The 18320-nt window shown below is 40.5% G+C and overlaps 1 protein-coding gene across 1 annotated transcript in view; it reads left to right on the top strand.

Moving 5' to 3' along the window:
* Nucleotides 1–13273: 13273 nt before the first annotated feature.
* Nucleotides 13274–18320, top strand: part of LOC112242153 (mucin-2) — a 38591-nt gene continuing 33544 nt past the window's right edge. Inside the window, 7 exon segments of the mRNA XM_042327629.1 lie at nt 13274–13367; nt 13735–14008; nt 14752–14866; nt 15147–15237; nt 15667–15806; nt 16330–16546; nt 16769–16894. Coding sequence (XP_042183563.1) covers nt 13292–13367; nt 13735–14008; nt 14752–14866; nt 15147–15237; nt 15667–15806; nt 16330–16546; nt 16769–16894 — 1039 coding nt within the window. The 5' untranslated portion in view covers nt 13274–13291.

The raw sequence follows: 18320 nt of genomic DNA, 5'->3' as shown, positions 1-18320 counted from the left end.
CCATCTGTCTCTGAACACCATCCCGTCCCACCCTTCAGCTCCGTTCAACTCCTCCCATCTGTCTCTGAACACCATCCCGTCCCACCCTTCAGCTCCGTTCAACTCCTCCCATCTGTCTCTGAACACCATCCCGTCCCACCCTTCAGCTCCGTCCAACTCCTCCCATCTGTCTCTGAACACCATCCCGTTTTCCGTTTCCCATAACCATGATGTTATACAAATGTTCTAACATTTTTTATTCTCATAGTTTCTACAGATTGTACATTAAAGAAACACATTTTTGCTAAGAGCATCATTATATTATTGACTGATTGACTATAACGTTTTAAATCTCCCAGCAGTGCTATTTGCAGAGTTAGCTGCAGGTAAATGTTACAAATCTTCAGCCATTCCTGAACCTGCGACCAAAAACAAGCCGCATATGGACAGTACCAAATCAAATAATCGAATGATTCTGTTTCTTTCACAGGAAAATGTACAGCCTTACCAGTGGATCTTGGGTCCATGAAATGTGGGTGTCCTGGAGGAGGCTGATACTCCATTTCATGGATCCACAGGTACGGCTGTATATCATCCATACTGACCATTGACCTTACCCTCCATGTCAACTGTACAGCATCCATACCTGCCACTGACCTTACCCTCCATGTCAACTGTACAGCATCCATACCTGCCACTGACCTTACCCTCCATGTCAACTGTACAGCATCCATACCTGCCACTGACCTTACCCTCCATGTCAACTGTACAGCATCCATACCTGCCACTGACCTTACCCTCCATGTCAACTGTACAGCATCCATACCTGCCACTGACCTTACCCTCCATGTCAACTGTACAGCATCCATACCTGCCACTGACCTTACCCTCCATGTCAACTGTACAGCATCCATACCTGCCACTGACCTTACCCTCCATGTCAACTGTACAGCATCCATACCTGCCACTGACCTTACCCTCCATGTCAACTGTACAGCGTACATACCTGCCACTGACCTTACCCTCCATGTCAACTGTACAGCATCCATACCTGCCACTGACCTTACCCTCCATGTCAACTGTACAGCATCCATACCTGCCACTGACCTTACCCTCCATGTCAACTGTACAGCATCCATACCTGCCACTGACCTTACCCTCCATGTCAACTGTACAGCATCCATACCTGCCATTGACCTTACCCTCCATGTCAACTGTACAGCATCCATACCTGCCACTGACCTTACCCTCCATGTCAACTGTACAGCGTACATACCTGCCACTGACCTTACCCTCCATGCCAACTGTACAGCATCCATACCTGCCACTGACCTTACCCTCCATGTCCTGCCATCTTTATCTTTATCTACAGTACAGACCATTCTTCACAACACTTCAATTCATTCGTAAGAAGTGTGTAAGCAATTATCACCTCGCGATTGTTGACATATAAATTCACGGAATGCTTATGTACAACCTTTGAATGTGTAATGCACGCAATGTAAGGTACGCACGGTTTTGCTTCACTCTGTTCACAGAATAATGACATACGATAGATGTTTGGCGTGCCAATAAATGACAAGGAGTTGACAAGATAGCAGAAACCGACTGACACCCAGGCTGTAAAGGGTCTGAAAGTCTTCAGAACATGGGCAGGACCAGGATGTATCACTGTTAATGACCTCGGTTGTTCCTCCTTCAAGAGAGACAGATGGTAGATAGAAGGTGGCACAACCCTGAACCATGTCTAGATGACTCTTATATATCCCTGAAATTGTGTATAAGAGATCATACAAAATGTTTTTTAGTGATTTCCTATGTTGAAAATATTTTTGTTGGTCTGTAATGTAGACCATCCTGAAGCTGCAGTTGATTAATTTATGAAATGACTTCTTGAATTGTTTTTCTTGTTATTAACCTCTCTGGGATAGGGGGCGGTATTTTCACGTCTGGATGAAAAGCGGGCCCAAAGTAAACTGACTGTTAGAACTGTCAAGGCTCCATGGATTGATGAGGAATTGAAAAACTATATGGTTTCAAAGAGCTGGGACAAAAGGAGTGGCTAATAAGCACCCTTTACTGGTTCCAACAGCTGACCAATCAGCTTGCTGACAACTCCGCAAATATTTTGAAAAAAAAAAACATGGTGTTTGACCAGACAATGCTATTTCTCTGTAAACTGACTTTCAGCATGCTTATAGAGAAACCACTGAACATGTACTGACACAAATGACTTACCATTGATTGGAAATTCATAGATAACAACAAGATTGTAGGAACTGTACTGTTTGATTTCAGTGCAGCCTTTGGTATTATTGATCGTAACCTGTTGTAGAGAAAACGTGTGTTATGGCTTTTCGACCTTACCACTTGACGCAGTAAGGAGAGTGAAGTTGCTAAATACTGTAGCCAGTAGTGTGGTGAGGAGGAGGAGGAGTCTACTGTGTCCAGAAGTGACTTCACTTTTATTTTTTCTAGATTCAGATCACTCAAACATGGTTTTAAGCTTTGTTTTACTATTGACAGTTACAGCTGAGTTCAAGATTGTATATCGATTCGCTCTCCTTAAATATTTGTCATCTGATGTATTAGTTGCAAGACTACAAAGCTTGTAGGGATTTGTAGTCTTGCATGATGTCTACTTTGAATCTCAGAGTAAATAGAGTATAATATATTGATAAATGGCACATTGTCCAAGAGAGATTTAGATAGTTATCAAATCGTCACGCCAGGGTAAGCCTACACAAAACACAGGTCTTATTTGAAGTGTCTTTAAAATCCCCTTATAGGAACAAATTAATGGTTGAAAAACTATTAGAACCATTTCCCTATTTGACCTCCAGGTTTTATGGGTATTATGACACCACCACTGTGGGACTTTATAGTTCCAATGAATGGCTAAATTACTTCTGGACATGAAGGGTCCAAGGAGCTCCTCCTCACCACTTCATATCCGGCTGACAGTTATTGCACATTTAGTGTAGTGATTTTCACCCCTAAAAAAGAATAAATACATCTACAGGACATAAAAACCAAACAATTTTTCAGATAAACTGACTTATTCTGAACACTCTCCCAACTCCCAACTTCGGCAAACAAGTAAAAAATTCTCACTGAAGTTTCTAGCCATTAGCTAGCTTGGAAGGGGCTCATCAGAAGGACTGACTGAACTGACTGAATCGAATCCGTTGGCCTCCACTTGACCTTCGCTGCGCAATATACGTCATCAATTTGGGCAGCAGGTGTGTCCGTATAGCCTCTCCCCTATCAGAAAGGTGTGTAGCTAGGTCCCCAGTGCTACCTAGCGCCTACTGTATGCTACAGGTGCTTGAAAGGTGACACATTCTACAGGTGATTCTTTCCAATATCAGAAAGGTGTGTAGCTAGTGCCACAGTGCTGCCGAGCACCTACTGTATGCTACAGGAGTCTGAAAGGTGTCACATTCTACCCCTCCTTTTCTTTTCTCCAATAGTTCATTTCCTGGTTGTGTTTTTTATTTTATTTTTACATTTGAATCCCCAGCTTCAATTGAAATTGTCATGGTTTATAATAAGTGCCTAGTTCCGGTACATATTACCACAGTTTGTTAGATGTTTTGAGTTTTAGGTCCCACTCTAAATTGATGCCCAGCTTATAAAGGCTTCATAAAGGCTTCATAAACACTACATACATGTTGATTCCCTGGGCCACCCATACGCATGACTTGTAAGTCGCTTTGGATAAAAGCGTCTGCTAAATTGTATATAGTGTACTTTATTTCACTAAAACATTTCCAGGAAGGCCCAACCTCTTTCCCTCCTGGGTGCATAGTCAATATTGAACCTGACCTCAACTTCCCACACAATGCTGTGCCGCAGAATGACACACACTCTAAAGTGTAATAAAAAACTTTGGCAGGGCCTATTTAAAATCCATATATATATATTTTTTTACCTACTTCTGTTTTTTTTTTCCCAAATTACATTTTCTTGGTTTTGTTTTTCCAGGTTTCGAATTAAATCCCATTTTCTCTGGTTTAACCCAGTTTTTTTCCCCACACTTTTTTAATAGAAATCACTAATTGTGATTTTTGTTTTGTTTACAACAATGCTTAAACCACATCAGGGGATTATTTTAGTATATATATTTTTTATTTCACCTTTATTTAACCAGGTAGGCCAGTTGAGAATAGGTTCTCATTTACAACTGCGACCTGGTCAAGATTACTTTTGAGGTCTGGGAAAAAACTAAGAATCTTAGATTTTTGAGTATATTTGCCCTTTAATTCAGTGAGCATACCCTGAACTGTTGTTTGGTTAGTGGGTTTTCTGTAACACAGTAAGATACACGATGTGATTCGGCCGCCAATAGAATGGGTGGATTAAAAGTCCAGCAACACTCCGTATTATTCACAGCCCCCTGAAATGACACCACATATACATCCTACAGACCTTACTGAGTGTTACCTACAATACTTTTACTGCTGAACCCAGAATAGTTCTTGCTCTATAAGCCAATATGTATTCTGTATACAGTGATTTGCATTGGGGGCATTTATTTGACCTTGGTACATGTTTTAAAACCCACATTTAATGCAATTGTCACTTAAATATGAACAAATATGAATCATTGTTTATGTTCAGACAATTATTTTGTATATATCATGAATGGTTATTGACACAATTTCTACTTTTATTTAGAACGTTTCAGAAATTCCGTGACCCGGAAGTACTTTTTTGTGTTGCTGATGAGACGCTGTCACGTTCTGACCATAGTTCTTTTGTGTTTTCCTTGTTTTAGTGTTGGTCAGGACGTGGGTGGGCATTCTATGTTGTGTGTCTAGTTTGTCCATTTCTATGTATGGCCTGATATGGTTCTCAATCAGAGGCAGGTGTTAGTTATTGTCTCTGATTGGGAACCATATTTCGGTAGCTTGTGTTGGGGTTGTGTTGGGGTTGTGTTGGGGTTGTGTTGGGGTTGTGTTGGGGTTGTGTTGGGGTTGTGTGGGTGGTTGTTTCCTGTCTTTGTGTTCTCTGCACCAGATAGGACTGTTTCGGGTTTTTGCCACGTTTGTTGTTTTGTAATTGTGTTCATGTTTAGTTTCTCTTATTAAAAACCATGAACTCTAACCACGCTGCATTTTGGTCCTCCTCTCCTTCCCAGGAAGAAAACCGTTACAGACGCCGATCTAAAATCGAATACAAACTTGTGCTGCCACTGGACAGCGAAAAAACAAGTAACTTAACATTTATTTATTGTAATTTAAAATAGTTTTAGTAGTTGAGTGTTGAGTTAGATTACATTCTGTAGCTACCTCAATCGTTATGTCAAATAATTATGGTGACTTCAGAGCAACCGCTAGCTAGCTGAAATTTAACTAGCTAGCAGGCTAAGCTGTACAAATCCCCCTAGATACAGCCACATCTCATAGTCACGTCATGAGATTTGGATTTGAAAGAGGAACACAAATCAAATGGAGTTTCCCCATCTCCCCATTTTTAGAGTCTCTGGCGCAGCACAACCCTTATCCAGATGGTGTGACAAAGACATTTTATAACAGACCTGCCAACTTTCTTTGTTATTTTTAAGGTTGGAACCAACATGCAGCACCTTCAGCTGGAAGAGAGGCAAGAACCATTTGTCCACCAGCTCAGGGACAAACTACACTATTCACAGTCCTGTGTAATGTTCAATGCACAGTACCAGTCAAAAGTTTGGACACACCTTCTCATTCCAGGGTTTTTCTTTTATTTTTCCTATTTTCTACATTATATAATAGTGAAAACATCAAAATGATGAAATAACACATATGGAATCATGTAGTAACCAAAAAAGTGTTAAACAAATCAAAATATATTTTAGATTTTAAATTCTTCAAAGTAGCCAACCTTTGCCTCTATGACAGCTTTGCACACTTCACTACAATGTAGAAAATAGTCAAAAATAAAAACCCTTGAATGAGTAGATGTGTTCAAACTTGACTGGTGCTGTAGCATTGCTGGACTTAATGTATTTGTATTGTTTAAAAAAAATAAAAGCAAATGTATGGTTTTAACATGTCTATAATGTTTAGTTGTTTTAGCTGTTAATGATAATTCCCTAAGTGTTTAAAGACCGGACTGGGTCCAGCACCACGTGGTATGGATAGTTAGTGTGTGTTTGTGTACTGAGGAACATGTGACTTGGTTCCAGAGGAAAGACTCTTTCCATTTCCTTAGGTTCATCAAGTTACATTTTTGTTTATGTCGTAGTCTTTCATCAAGGTCAGTGTTTCTTGGTGTAACGGCGTCTCCCAGGCTATTGAACACACAGCACATATAAAGCCTGGGATATCAACCATTCAGAGTTGGCCTTAGTGGGAGCGACCATTGAATTCTATAAGAGTGATCTTATTCAGTAAAGTATTTGTCGTCATCATTACTGAACATGGCTAAACTCTTCCCACTTCCACAATGTATCTTGTTAAAATGGGATGTTAAACCTAACCCTATATAATGAAGGCCAAGTTTGATGCGTTGGTCCACCAGACGTTTTGGGCGGAAGTGTCTGGGAAACTGGGATACTGTAGCCATGTAACTAACATGACATCCCTTTAGAGAGTATGACATCACTTTAGAGAGTATGACATCACTTTAGAGCGTATGACATCACTTTAGAGAGTATGACATCACTTTAGAGCGTATGACATCACTTTAGAGCGTATGACATCACTTTAGAGCGTATGACATCACTTTAGAGAGTATGCCATCACTTTAGAGCGTATGACATCACTTTAGAGCGTATGACATCACTTTAGAGAGTATGACATCCCTTTAGAGAGTATGACATCCCTTTAGAGAGTATGACATCACTTTAGAGAGTATGACATCACTTTAGAGAGTATGACATCACTTTAGAGCGTATGACATCACTTTAGAGAGTATGACATCCCTTTAGAGAGTATGACATCACTTTAGAGAGTATGACATCACTTTAGAGAGTATGCCATCACTTTAGAGAGTATGACATCACTTTAGAGAGTATGACATCCCTTTAGAGCGTATGACATCACTTTAGAGAGTATGACATCCCTTTAGAGAGTATGACATCACTTTAGAGAGTATGCCATCACCTTAGAGAGTATGCCATCACTTTAGAGCATATGACATCCCTTTAGAGAGTATGACATCACTTTAGAGCGTATGACATCACTTTAGAGAGTATGACATCACTCTAGAGAGTACGACATCACCTTAGAGAGTATGCCATCACTTTAGAGAGTATGACATCACTCTAGAGAGTATGACATCCCTTTAGAGAGTATGCCATCACTTTAGAGAGTATGACATCCCTTTAGAGAGTATGACATCACTTTAGAGCGTATGACATCACTTTAGAGAGTATGCCATCCTTTAGAGAGTATGACATCACTCTAGAGAGTACGACATCACCTTAGAGAGTATGCCATCACTTTAGAGCGTATGACATCACTTTAGAGCATATGACATCACTTTAGAGAGTATGACATCACTTTAGAGAGTATGCCATCACTTTAGAGAGTATGACATCCCTTTAGAGAGTATGACATCACTCTAGAGAGTACGACATCACCTTAGAGAGTATGCCATCACTTTAGAGCGTATGACATCACTTTAGAGCATATGACATCACTTTAGAGAGTATGACATCACTTTAGAGCATATGACATCCCTTTAGAGAGTATAACATCACTTTAGAGAGTATGCCATCACTTTAGAGAGTATGCCATCACTTTAGAGAGTATGACATCCCTTTAGAGAGTATGACATCACTTTAGAGCGTATGACATCACTTTAGAGAGTATGCCATCCTTTAGAGAGTATGACATCACTTTAGAGAGTATGCCATCACTTTAGAGAGTATGACATCACTTTAGAGCATATGACATCACTTTAGAGAGTATGACATCCCTTTAGGGAGTATGCCATCACTCTAGAGAGTACGACATCACCTTAGAGAGTATGCCATCACTTTAGAGCGTATGCCATCACTTTAGAGAGTATGCCATCCTTTAGAGAGTATGCCATCACTCTAGAGAGTATGACATCACCTTCGAGAGTATGCCATCACTCTAGAGAGTATTCCATCACTTTAGAGAGTATGCCATCACTTTAGAGAGTATGACATCACTTTAGAGAGTACAACATCACCTTAGAGAGTATGCCATCACTTTAGAGAGTATGCCATCACTTTAGAGAGTATGACATCACTTTAGAGCATATGACATCACTTTAGAGCGTATGACATCACTTTAGAGCGTATGACATCACTTTAGAGCGTATGCCATCCTTCGGCACAACATGCTACCCTTTATAAAGCACACGTTTTATAGCATATTCGACATAGTGGGTTTTAAACTTATGTCACATTTGACATTGGTGGTTATGTCACACAGTTATGCCACATTTATGAACCCTTTATAAAGCATTTGATTAAAAATTATACCTAAATTAAAGTTAAATTAAATTAACTTCCCGGTGAAATAGCCCACATAGAATATGAAAACCCATATGTAACCTCACCGAGGGAGTGTCTGGTGTGTGGATTAACCCACACGTATCAGTCGGTGACAAGTATTTGATCAAACATAACAGTGTCAACAACAGACTACAATAACGCATTGTTAATAAACGTAATGACATTTGTCAGAAAGGAGGGCAATACAGCCTCCCTGCCACCCACCCTAAACCAACACTGTAGACGACCTGCTGTCAGATGGAGGAAGGGAATGGGTGAGGTCATGACCAAGTATACAGCTGTCTAGCTGAAGGGAGGGGTTCCACTCATGCGCTTAACTTGGACGGTATAAAGATGCTTGTATTTGACCTTGGAAGGGTTTCTATGGTGTAGCAACATATCTGACAACTGGCTGGCTGTCATTCTGTTTTGAATGGGACAGAACTGTACATTACTGTTTTGCTGCCAAGATACTGTAGCCTACATCTGCACTCTTAGAACTGTGCATTACTGTTTTGCTGCCAAGATACTGTAGCCTAGATACTGTAGCCTAGATACTGTAGCCAAGATACTGAGGCCAAGATACTGTAGCCTAGATACGTTAGCCAAGATACTGTAGCCAAGATACTGAGGCCAAGATACTGTAGCCAATATACTGTAGCCAAGATACTGTAGCCAAGATACTGTAGCCAAGATACTGAGGCCAAGATACTGTAGCCAAGATACTGTAGCCAAGATACTGTAGCCAAGATACTGTAGCCAAGATACTGTAGCCAAGATACTGTAGCCTATAAATTAATGGAATGCTTACAGTTGAAGTCGGAAGTTTACATACACCTTAGCAAATACATTTAAAATCAGTTTTTCACAATTCCTGACATTTAAATTCCCTGTCTTAGGTCAGTTAGGATTGCCACTTTATTTTAAGAATGTGAAATGTCAGAATAATAGTAGAGAGAAGGATTAATTTCAGCAATAATTTCTTTCATCACAATCCCAGTGGGTCAGAAGTTTACATACACTCAATTAGTATTTGGTAGCATTGCCTTTACATTGTTTAACTTGGGTCAAATATTTTGGGTTGCCTTCCACAAGCTTCCCACAATAAGTTGGGTGAATTTTGGCCCATTCCTCCTGACAGAGCTGGTGTAAGTAACTGAGTCAGGTTTGTAGGCCTCCTTGCTCACATGTTATTTCAGTTCTGCCCACAAATTTTCTGTAGGCTTGAGGTCAGGTCTTTGTGATGGCCACTCCAATACCTTGACTTTGTTGTCCTTAAGCCATTTTGTCACAACTTTGGAAGTTTGCTTGAGGTCATTGTCCAGTTGGAAGACACATTTGCGACAAAGCTTTAACTTCCTGACTGATGTCTTGAGATGTTGCTTCAATATATCCACATAATTTCAGTTTCTCATGATGCCATCTATTTTGTGAATTGCACCAGTCTCTCCTGCAGCAAAGCACCCCACAACATGATGCCTCCACCCCGATGCTTCACGGTTGGGATGGTGTTCTTCTGCCCCCTTTTTCCTCCAAATATAACGATGGTCATTATGGCCAAACAGTTCTACTTTTGTTTCATCAGACCAGAGGACATTTCTCCAAATGTACGATCTTTGTCCCCATGTGCAGATTTAAACTGTAGTCTGGCTTTTTTATGGCGGTTTTGGAGCAGTGGCTCCTTCCTTGCATTTTTTTGCCTTTCAGGTTATGTTTTGTATAGGACTTGTTTTACTGTGGATATAGATACTTTTGTACCTGTTTCCTCCTGCATCTTCACAAGGTCCTTTGCTGTTGTTCTGGGATTGATTTGCACTTTTCGCACCAAAGTACGATCATCTCTAGGAGACAGAACGCGTCTCCTTCCTGAGCGGTGTGACGGCTGCGTGGTCCCATGGTGTTTATACTTGCGTACTATTGTTTGTACAGATGAACGTGGTATCAGGCGTTTGGAAATTGCTCCCAATGATGACCAGACTTGTGGAGGTCTACAAATCTTTTTCTGAAGTGTTGGCTGATTTCTTTTGATTTTCCCATGATGTCAATCAAAGAGGCACAGAGTTTGAAGCTAGGCCTTGAAATACATCCACAGGTACACCTTGACTGAAATTATGTCAATTAGCCTATCAGAAGCTTCAAAAGCCCTGATATCATTTTCAGGAATTTTCCAAGCTGTTTAAAGGCACAGTCAACTTAGTGTATGTAAACTTCTGACCCACTGGAATTATGATACAGTGAATTATAAGTGAAATAATCTGTCTGTAAACAATTGTTGGAAAAATTACTGGTGTCATGCACAAAAGCACAAAGTAGATGTCCTAACCGACTTCCCAAAACTATAGTTTGTTAACAAGAAATTTGTGGAGTGGTTGAAAAACTCGTTTTAATGACTCAAACCTAAGTGTATGTAAACTTCCGACTTCAAATGTATGTACAGCCTTTGAATGTGTAATGTGTTACATGGGTTCGCTTCACGCTGTTCACAATGTGGAACAAAAACGTCGGAGAAGTTGAGACTCGCACTTCATAATTGGCCAATGAATGACAAGGCGTTGACAAGATAGCAGAAACCGACTGACACCCAGGCTGTAAAGGGTCTGAAAGTCTTCAGAACATGGGCAGGACCAGGATGTATCACTGCTCATAACCTCGGTTGTTCCTCCTTCAAGAGAGACAGATGGTAGATAGAAGGTGGCACAACCCTGAACCATGTCTAGATGACTCTTATATATCCCTGATAGAACCCTTCTACTGAGCTGCTGCTGCTGCTGCTGCTGGGGGACAGACACTGGCTACATCCCAAATGGATCCCTATATAGGGTACACTACTTTAAACTAGAGGCCTATGGGGCCTGGTCAAAAGTAGTGTACTAAATAGTGACTAGGGTGTCATTTAGGACTCAGGCACGTTCTTTCACTGGCGTCATTCAGGCCTCAAGCATACTGGTACATGCATCACTACACAGTTTAAACTGAATGGTTGAAGTGCTCTTAACCTGTGCAATGTTTACATATTCACCTTAGATTACAGGAAGTACGAGGCGTTTACGATTATGAGGATGTAATAAAGTGATCATGACTCTAATCTGAGCTATTTGTCCATATTGATCATGTAAATAGTGATACTGATGCTGAGCTACACTTGATAGAGGTTCAATCAGGAGTATAAATGAGAAAACCCCAGTAGGAAGTATTTTTGGAGGTTGATAAAACAATTCTTAAGTGGAATTCAAACTGTAGGGCCCAAATGAGTCAAGTGAAGCTGGGATGAGTCGTTGAATTGAAACAACTCTTACTGTAGGGCCCAAATGAGTCAAGTGAAGCTGAGATGAGTCGTTGAATTGAAACAACTCTTACTGTAGGGCCCAATTGAGTCAAGTGAAGCTGAGATGAGTCGTTGCATTGAAACAACTCTTACTGTAGGGCCCAAATGAGTCAAGTGAAGCTGAGATGAGTCGTTGAATTGAAACAACTCTTACTGTAGGGCCCAAATGAGTCAAGTGAAGCTGGGATGAGTCGTTGAATTGAAACAACTCTAACTGTAGGGCCCAAATGAGTCAAGTGAAGCTGAGATGAGTCGTTGAATTGAAACAACTCTTACTGTAGGGCCCAAATGAGTCAAGTGAAGCTGAGATGAGTCGTTGAATTGAAACAACTCTTACTGTAGGGCCCAAATGAGTCAAGTGAAGCTGAGATGAGTCGTTGAATTGAAACAACTCTTACTGTAGGGCCCAAATGAGTCAAGTGAAGCTGAGATGAGTCGTTGAATTGAAACAACTCTTACTGTAGGGCCCAAATGAGTCAAGTGAAGCTGAGCTGTACACCGGACGTGCTACCTGTCCCAGACCTGCTGTTTTCAACTCTCTAGAGACAGCAGGAGTGGTAGAGATACTCTCAATGATCGGCGATAAAAAGCCAACTGACATTCACTCCTGAGATGCTGACTTGTTGCACCCTCGACAACTACTGTGATTATTATTATTTGACCATGCTGGTCATTTATGAACATTTGAACATCTTGGCCATGTTCTGTTATAATCTCCACCCGGCACAGCCAGAAGAGGACTGGCCAGAAGAGGATAGCCTGGTTCCTCTCTAGGTTTCTTCCTGGGTTTTGGCCTTTCTAGGTTAGGTTTTCCTAGCCACCGTGCTTCTACACCTGAATTGCTTACTGTTTGGGGTTTTAGGCTGGGTTTCTGTACAGCACTTTGAGATATCAGCTGATGTAAGAAGGGCTATATAAATACTTTTGATTTGATTTGAGTTGACCGATGAACAACCCTTTTAGGTTCTGGACATCACCTTGTTTTCTAAGAGGTGCTATACCTTAAATAATCAAATGATGCATAGTTGGAGGAGGCACGACACTGTCTCCCGTTATGAATATATAGTATTTATTTCAAGTCCAAAGTTAAAAACATAGTTTTTTTTTCATTTTTTAACATTTACATTCAGAATAAAGGAAATAATAGATAGTAAAGGGGACTTTTGAAAGTGGTTGAATTTCCTTAGACAGGGCTGGAATAAACCCAAATCTGGGGCACTGTACAATAACATGTTAGAGAACCCCCCCCCCTCTTGGCAACGAAGAGAAAATGTTGCTGTTTTAAAGCTAATTTCCTGCAATTCTTCAAATTTTGCAATGACTTATGCCATGTTCTTATGTTATCTGATTGCCCAGTCAGTAATCTGGCCCTGTCAATAGACATGTTTACCATGTCTCAATAAAGATGTCTGACATCCTCCTTCTGATGGGTGTGAACTGACAGACACAGATTAAACAATGCCATTATAAAGGAGGCCGTCAAGCAGCACTCTGCACTTTTACCTGAAGCCCACTTCACCTGGACACTAACTATGGGGTGGACAACTCTGTGGTTGTGTGTTCTCGCTCTGCCACTAACGAGCGCCATCCAGGTGAAAGCCAGGAAAGGTAAGACGATACACGATCATTTTGGAAATAGCAGTGATTTATTTCGATCTATGCAGACAAAGACAAACAGTCAAACATAGAAATAGATACTGTATAGAGATGGCGTTAGATTAAGTTTCTGTCTATTTCAAGTCAACTGTCAGTCAAGAACAGACACATTTGTTATTATGGACCATTTTGGTTGCAGCAAATCTGAGTGCCGTCTGTCTAGGAGTGTCATATTTTTAAATATCTTGATTCACAATACAATTGGATATTTTGAAATACATGCTGTGTTATGTACAGTTTACAGTAAAGTTATAAATTGTGTCTCTTTCTGATTCCATACATTTAAAGTGGGTGACGCTTTCTGTTTTCGTCTCCTCAGCGCGCCAGTCCAACCATGTGAACAGCATCTGCAGCACCTGGGGCAGAGAGCACTTCAAGACCTTCGATGGAGACGTGTACCAGTTCCCAGGGACGTGTGAATACAACCTGGCCTCCGACTGCCACTCTGAGTCCTACCAGGAGTTCTCTGTGCACCTGAAGAGGAACGAGGCTACTGAGGCTGAGGGGAACCCTACGGTCAAACACGTAGTGGTCACTATCAACGACCTGGTCTTCCACCTGACCAAGACTCAAGTCGCGGTCAATGGAGAAATGTAAGTTTTCCACAAATGTTTTATGTTAGGTGTCCTCTAATTCATCAGGGAAGTCACACTGAGATTGACATCATTTTCAAGTGAGCCATGAAAAAAAAAACATTTATTTTTTAACCTTTATTTAACCAGGCAAGTCAGTTAAGAACAAATTCTTATTTTCAATGACGGCCTAAGAACAGTGGGTTAACTGCCTGTTCAGGGACAGAACGACAGATTTGTATCTTGTCAGCTCGGGGGCTTGAACTTGCAACCCTCCGGTTACTAGTCCACCTCTCTAACCACTAGGCTACCCTGCCGTCCCGGCTACTTGGTCATAAAAATAAAATAATGTATTGATATCTATCTATCTATCTATCTATCTATCTATCTATCTATCTATCTATCTATCTATCTATCTATCTATCTATCTATCTATCTATCTATCTATCTATCTATCTATCTATCTATCTATCTATCTATCTATCTATCAATTCAATTCAAGGGCTTTATTATTATTTATTTATCTATCTATCTCTCCATCTATCTATATATCTATCTAACATTTCCTCTCTGTAAAAAGTAATGGATTTATATTATGCTGTTACCTATTCCCATCTGAGACAGTACTCTGACATATTTCCAGGGATTCCATTTTGAATTCAAAGGATTTAACTGTATTTTGTGTCTGTTTGTTGTTAATTGACACGTTGCTACATTTCTATGTCATCTCTATCATTAATTATGTTCTCCGTCTTTATTCCCAGTGTAACTCTGCCGTACTACAATGGAGGAGTCCAACTGGAGAGGAATGCAGTTTACACCAAACTCTACTCCAAGGTTGGCCTGGTTGTCATGTGGAACGGAGAAGATGCCGTCATGGTAAGCTTTTATAAGAATCAAAACGTTACTTAGAAGAATGCATACAGAAGTGTATTTATTTATTCGCTTTGTAAGAATCAATAAGTTCACTGAATTTGACTGCTGTCATTAAACAGTGAACAGTGTAAAACGAACCCGTGCACATGCACTGATACCACGTGTGTGACTGTGTGAGCGTGAAGTCTTGTATCTCATCTCAACATCTGCGCTGCTGCTCGTGGCAACGGCATTTCTCTGAGTCTACCTTGGAAAATAGTTGACCCATCACTGTTTGCGTTAGGTGGAGCTGGACACGGAGTATACCAACCGTACCTGTGGTCTCTGTGGAGACTTCAATGGCCTTCCAGTCCACAATGAGTTTGTTCATAACGGTGAGCATTTATAAGAATTATTAGCATCACGAGTCATGAACATTATAACATGTATAGTCATTTATAACACACTTATAATCATTTATATTAATATGTACAAGTATTTATAATAGCTTATTCCTGTAAGGTTTTATGGTGTTAAGTAAAATCAATATATTCCAAGTGGCTAATATTATCATTTATTACATGTATAGTCACTTATAACGACTTTGTAAGCATTTATCTAAATATTTATAATGACTTATTTAGTTGTTATTATTACCATGCTATTTATGAATATATTCTAAGTGACTGTTTTATATTCTCACATCAAGTAACATCTTCATAATTTCACCCAGGTTGTAAGTTCATTAATATACATTTATACACATTTATATGCGTTTCTAATCACTTATTGATGAAGGATGACATCGTTTTATTTCCGTGCAGGTCGTAAAGTGAGCCCCATTGAGTTTGGAAACAGACAGAAGGTCCACAGGCCCAACGAGGTTTGTGAAGACCCCTATGAAGAGGAAGAGGAAGATGAACCTGCAGACGTTCAGCCTAAAGAGGACACATGCAAGGAGTTTGTAAGTTCTACCTCCAGTCTGTTCAGCCTGACAAGTAGACTACAGTATTTCACTTCACTTCATTCTATTGATGTATTTGACTGCCATATGGAACGAATTAAGTTCAGATCTGGCATAATATTATTCGTATTGCAACTAACAACCTCCTCCTCCTTCTCTTCTCCCTCTTCCTCCTTAACCTCTTCCTCATCCTCTCCTCCTCCTCCTCCTCCTCTCCTACTCCTTCTCTCCCCCCCTTCCACCTCTTCTCCCTCCACCTCCTCCACCTCCACCTTCCCCTCCTCCTCCTCTCACTCCTCTTCCACCTCTACCTACTCCTCCTCTTTCTCCTCCTCCTTCCCCTCCTCCTTTCCCTCCTCCTCCTCCTCCTTCTCTTCCTCCTCTCCCACTCCTCCTCCTCTCCCTCCTCCTCCACCTCTTCCTCCTCCTCCTCTACCTCCTCCACCTCCTCCTCTCCCTCGTCATTCACCTATACCTTCTCCTCATTCACCTCTTCCTCCTCTTCCTCCTCATTCCTCCTCAGCATGCCCAGTGTGACCAGCTCCTGCGCTCACCATTGTGGAGCTCCTGTGGTGCGGTCGTGAACGCTGAGCCCTACATCCAGGCCTGTGTTCAGGACCTGTGTGGCTGCAGCAACACTTCTGATAGCTTCTGTGTCTGCAGCACCCTGTCAGAGTACTCCAGACAGTGCTCCCACGCCGGGGGACAGCCACCCCACTGGAGAACAACAGCCTTCTGTGGTAATGGGACATCTCAATAACTGTATGGGTGTTCAGGAACACATTTACTGGATGACAGTAGAGTTGTTGATCAAAAAGTCACATGCAAAAAAATAACTATTTTATTGTCCATAGTCAGCTTCAGGTGACACAAATGTCTTAAAAAAATAAATAAATATACATATATACATATTTACATATAATAATAAAATGCACTATCATTAAATGTCTTTGTTTTCTTAGAGAAGCAGTGTCCGTTCAACATGGTCTATCTGGAGAGTGGCTCTCCCTGCATGGATACCTGTACCCACTCAGACACCAGCTCACTGTGTGAAGAACACCTGATGGACGGCTGCTTCTGCCCTCACGGTCAGCCTTTAACCAGAACACTCCTCAATGTATCAGTATAACAGTGATGATAGAGATCTAGAACACACCTCAATGTATCAGTATAACAGTGATGATAGAGATCTAGAACACACCTCAATGTATCAGTATAACAGTGATGATAGAGATCTAGAACACACCTCAATGTATCAGTATAACAGTGATGATAGAGATCTAGAACACACCTCAATGTATCAGTATAACAGTGATGATAGAGATCTAGAACACACCTCAATGTATCAGTATAACAGTGATGACAGAGATCTAGAACACACCTCAATGTATCAGTATAACAGTGATGATAGAGATCTAGAACACACCTCAATGTATCAGTATAACAGTGATGATAGAGATCTAGAACACACCTCAATGTATCAGTATAACAGTGATGATAGAGATCTAGAACACACCTCAATGTATCAGTATAACAGTGATGATAGAGATCTAGAACACACCTCAATGTATCAGTATAACAGTGATGATAGAGATCTAAATCACACCTCAATGTATCAGTATAACAGTGATGATAGAGATCTAGAACACACCTCAATGTATCAGTATAACAGTGATGATAGAGATCTAGAACACACCTCAATGTATCAGTATAACAGTGATGATAGAGATCTAAATCACACCGCAATGTATCAGTATAACAGTGATGATAGAGATCTAGATCACACCTCAATGTATCAGTATAACAGTGATGATAGAGATCTAGAACACACCTCAATGTATCAGTATAACAGTGATGATAGAGAACTAGAACACACCTCAATGTATCAGTATAACAGTGATGACAGAGATCTAGAACACACCTCAATGTATCAGTATAACAGTGATGACAGAGATCTAGAACACACCTCAATGTATCAGTATAACAGTGATGATAGAGATCTAGAACACACCTCAATGTATCAGTATAACAGTGATGACAGAGATCTAGAACACACCTCAATGTATCAGTATAACAGTGATGACAGAGATCTAGAACACACCTCAATGTATCAGTATAACAGTGATGATAGAGATCTAGAACACACCTCAATGTATCAGTATAACAGTGATGACAGAGATCTAGAACACACCTCAATGTATCAGTATAACAGTGATGACAGAGATCTAGAACACACCTCAATGTATCAGTATAACAGTGATGACAGAGATCTAGAACACACCTCAATGTATCAGTATAACAGTGATGATATTTTATATTTAGTCATAATACACATTTCATGATGATAGAGAACTGGTGACGTTAGTAACACGTTGTCTGTTTTCACCACTCTGTAGGGACTGTGTTAGTAACAGGTTGTCTGTTTTCACCACTCTGTAGGGACTGTGTTAGTAACATGTTGTCTGTTTTCACCACTCTGTAGGGACTGTGTTAGTAACAGGTTGTCTGTTTTCA

This window comes from Oncorhynchus tshawytscha, linkage group LG01 (assembly GCF_018296145.1).
Source record: "Oncorhynchus tshawytscha isolate Ot180627B linkage group LG01, Otsh_v2.0, whole genome shotgun sequence".
NCBI lineage: Eukaryota > Metazoa > Chordata > Actinopteri > Salmoniformes > Salmonidae > Oncorhynchus > Oncorhynchus tshawytscha.
The sequence above is the reverse complement of the archived record's forward strand: the minus strand, read 5'-3'. Positions and strand labels throughout refer to the sequence as shown.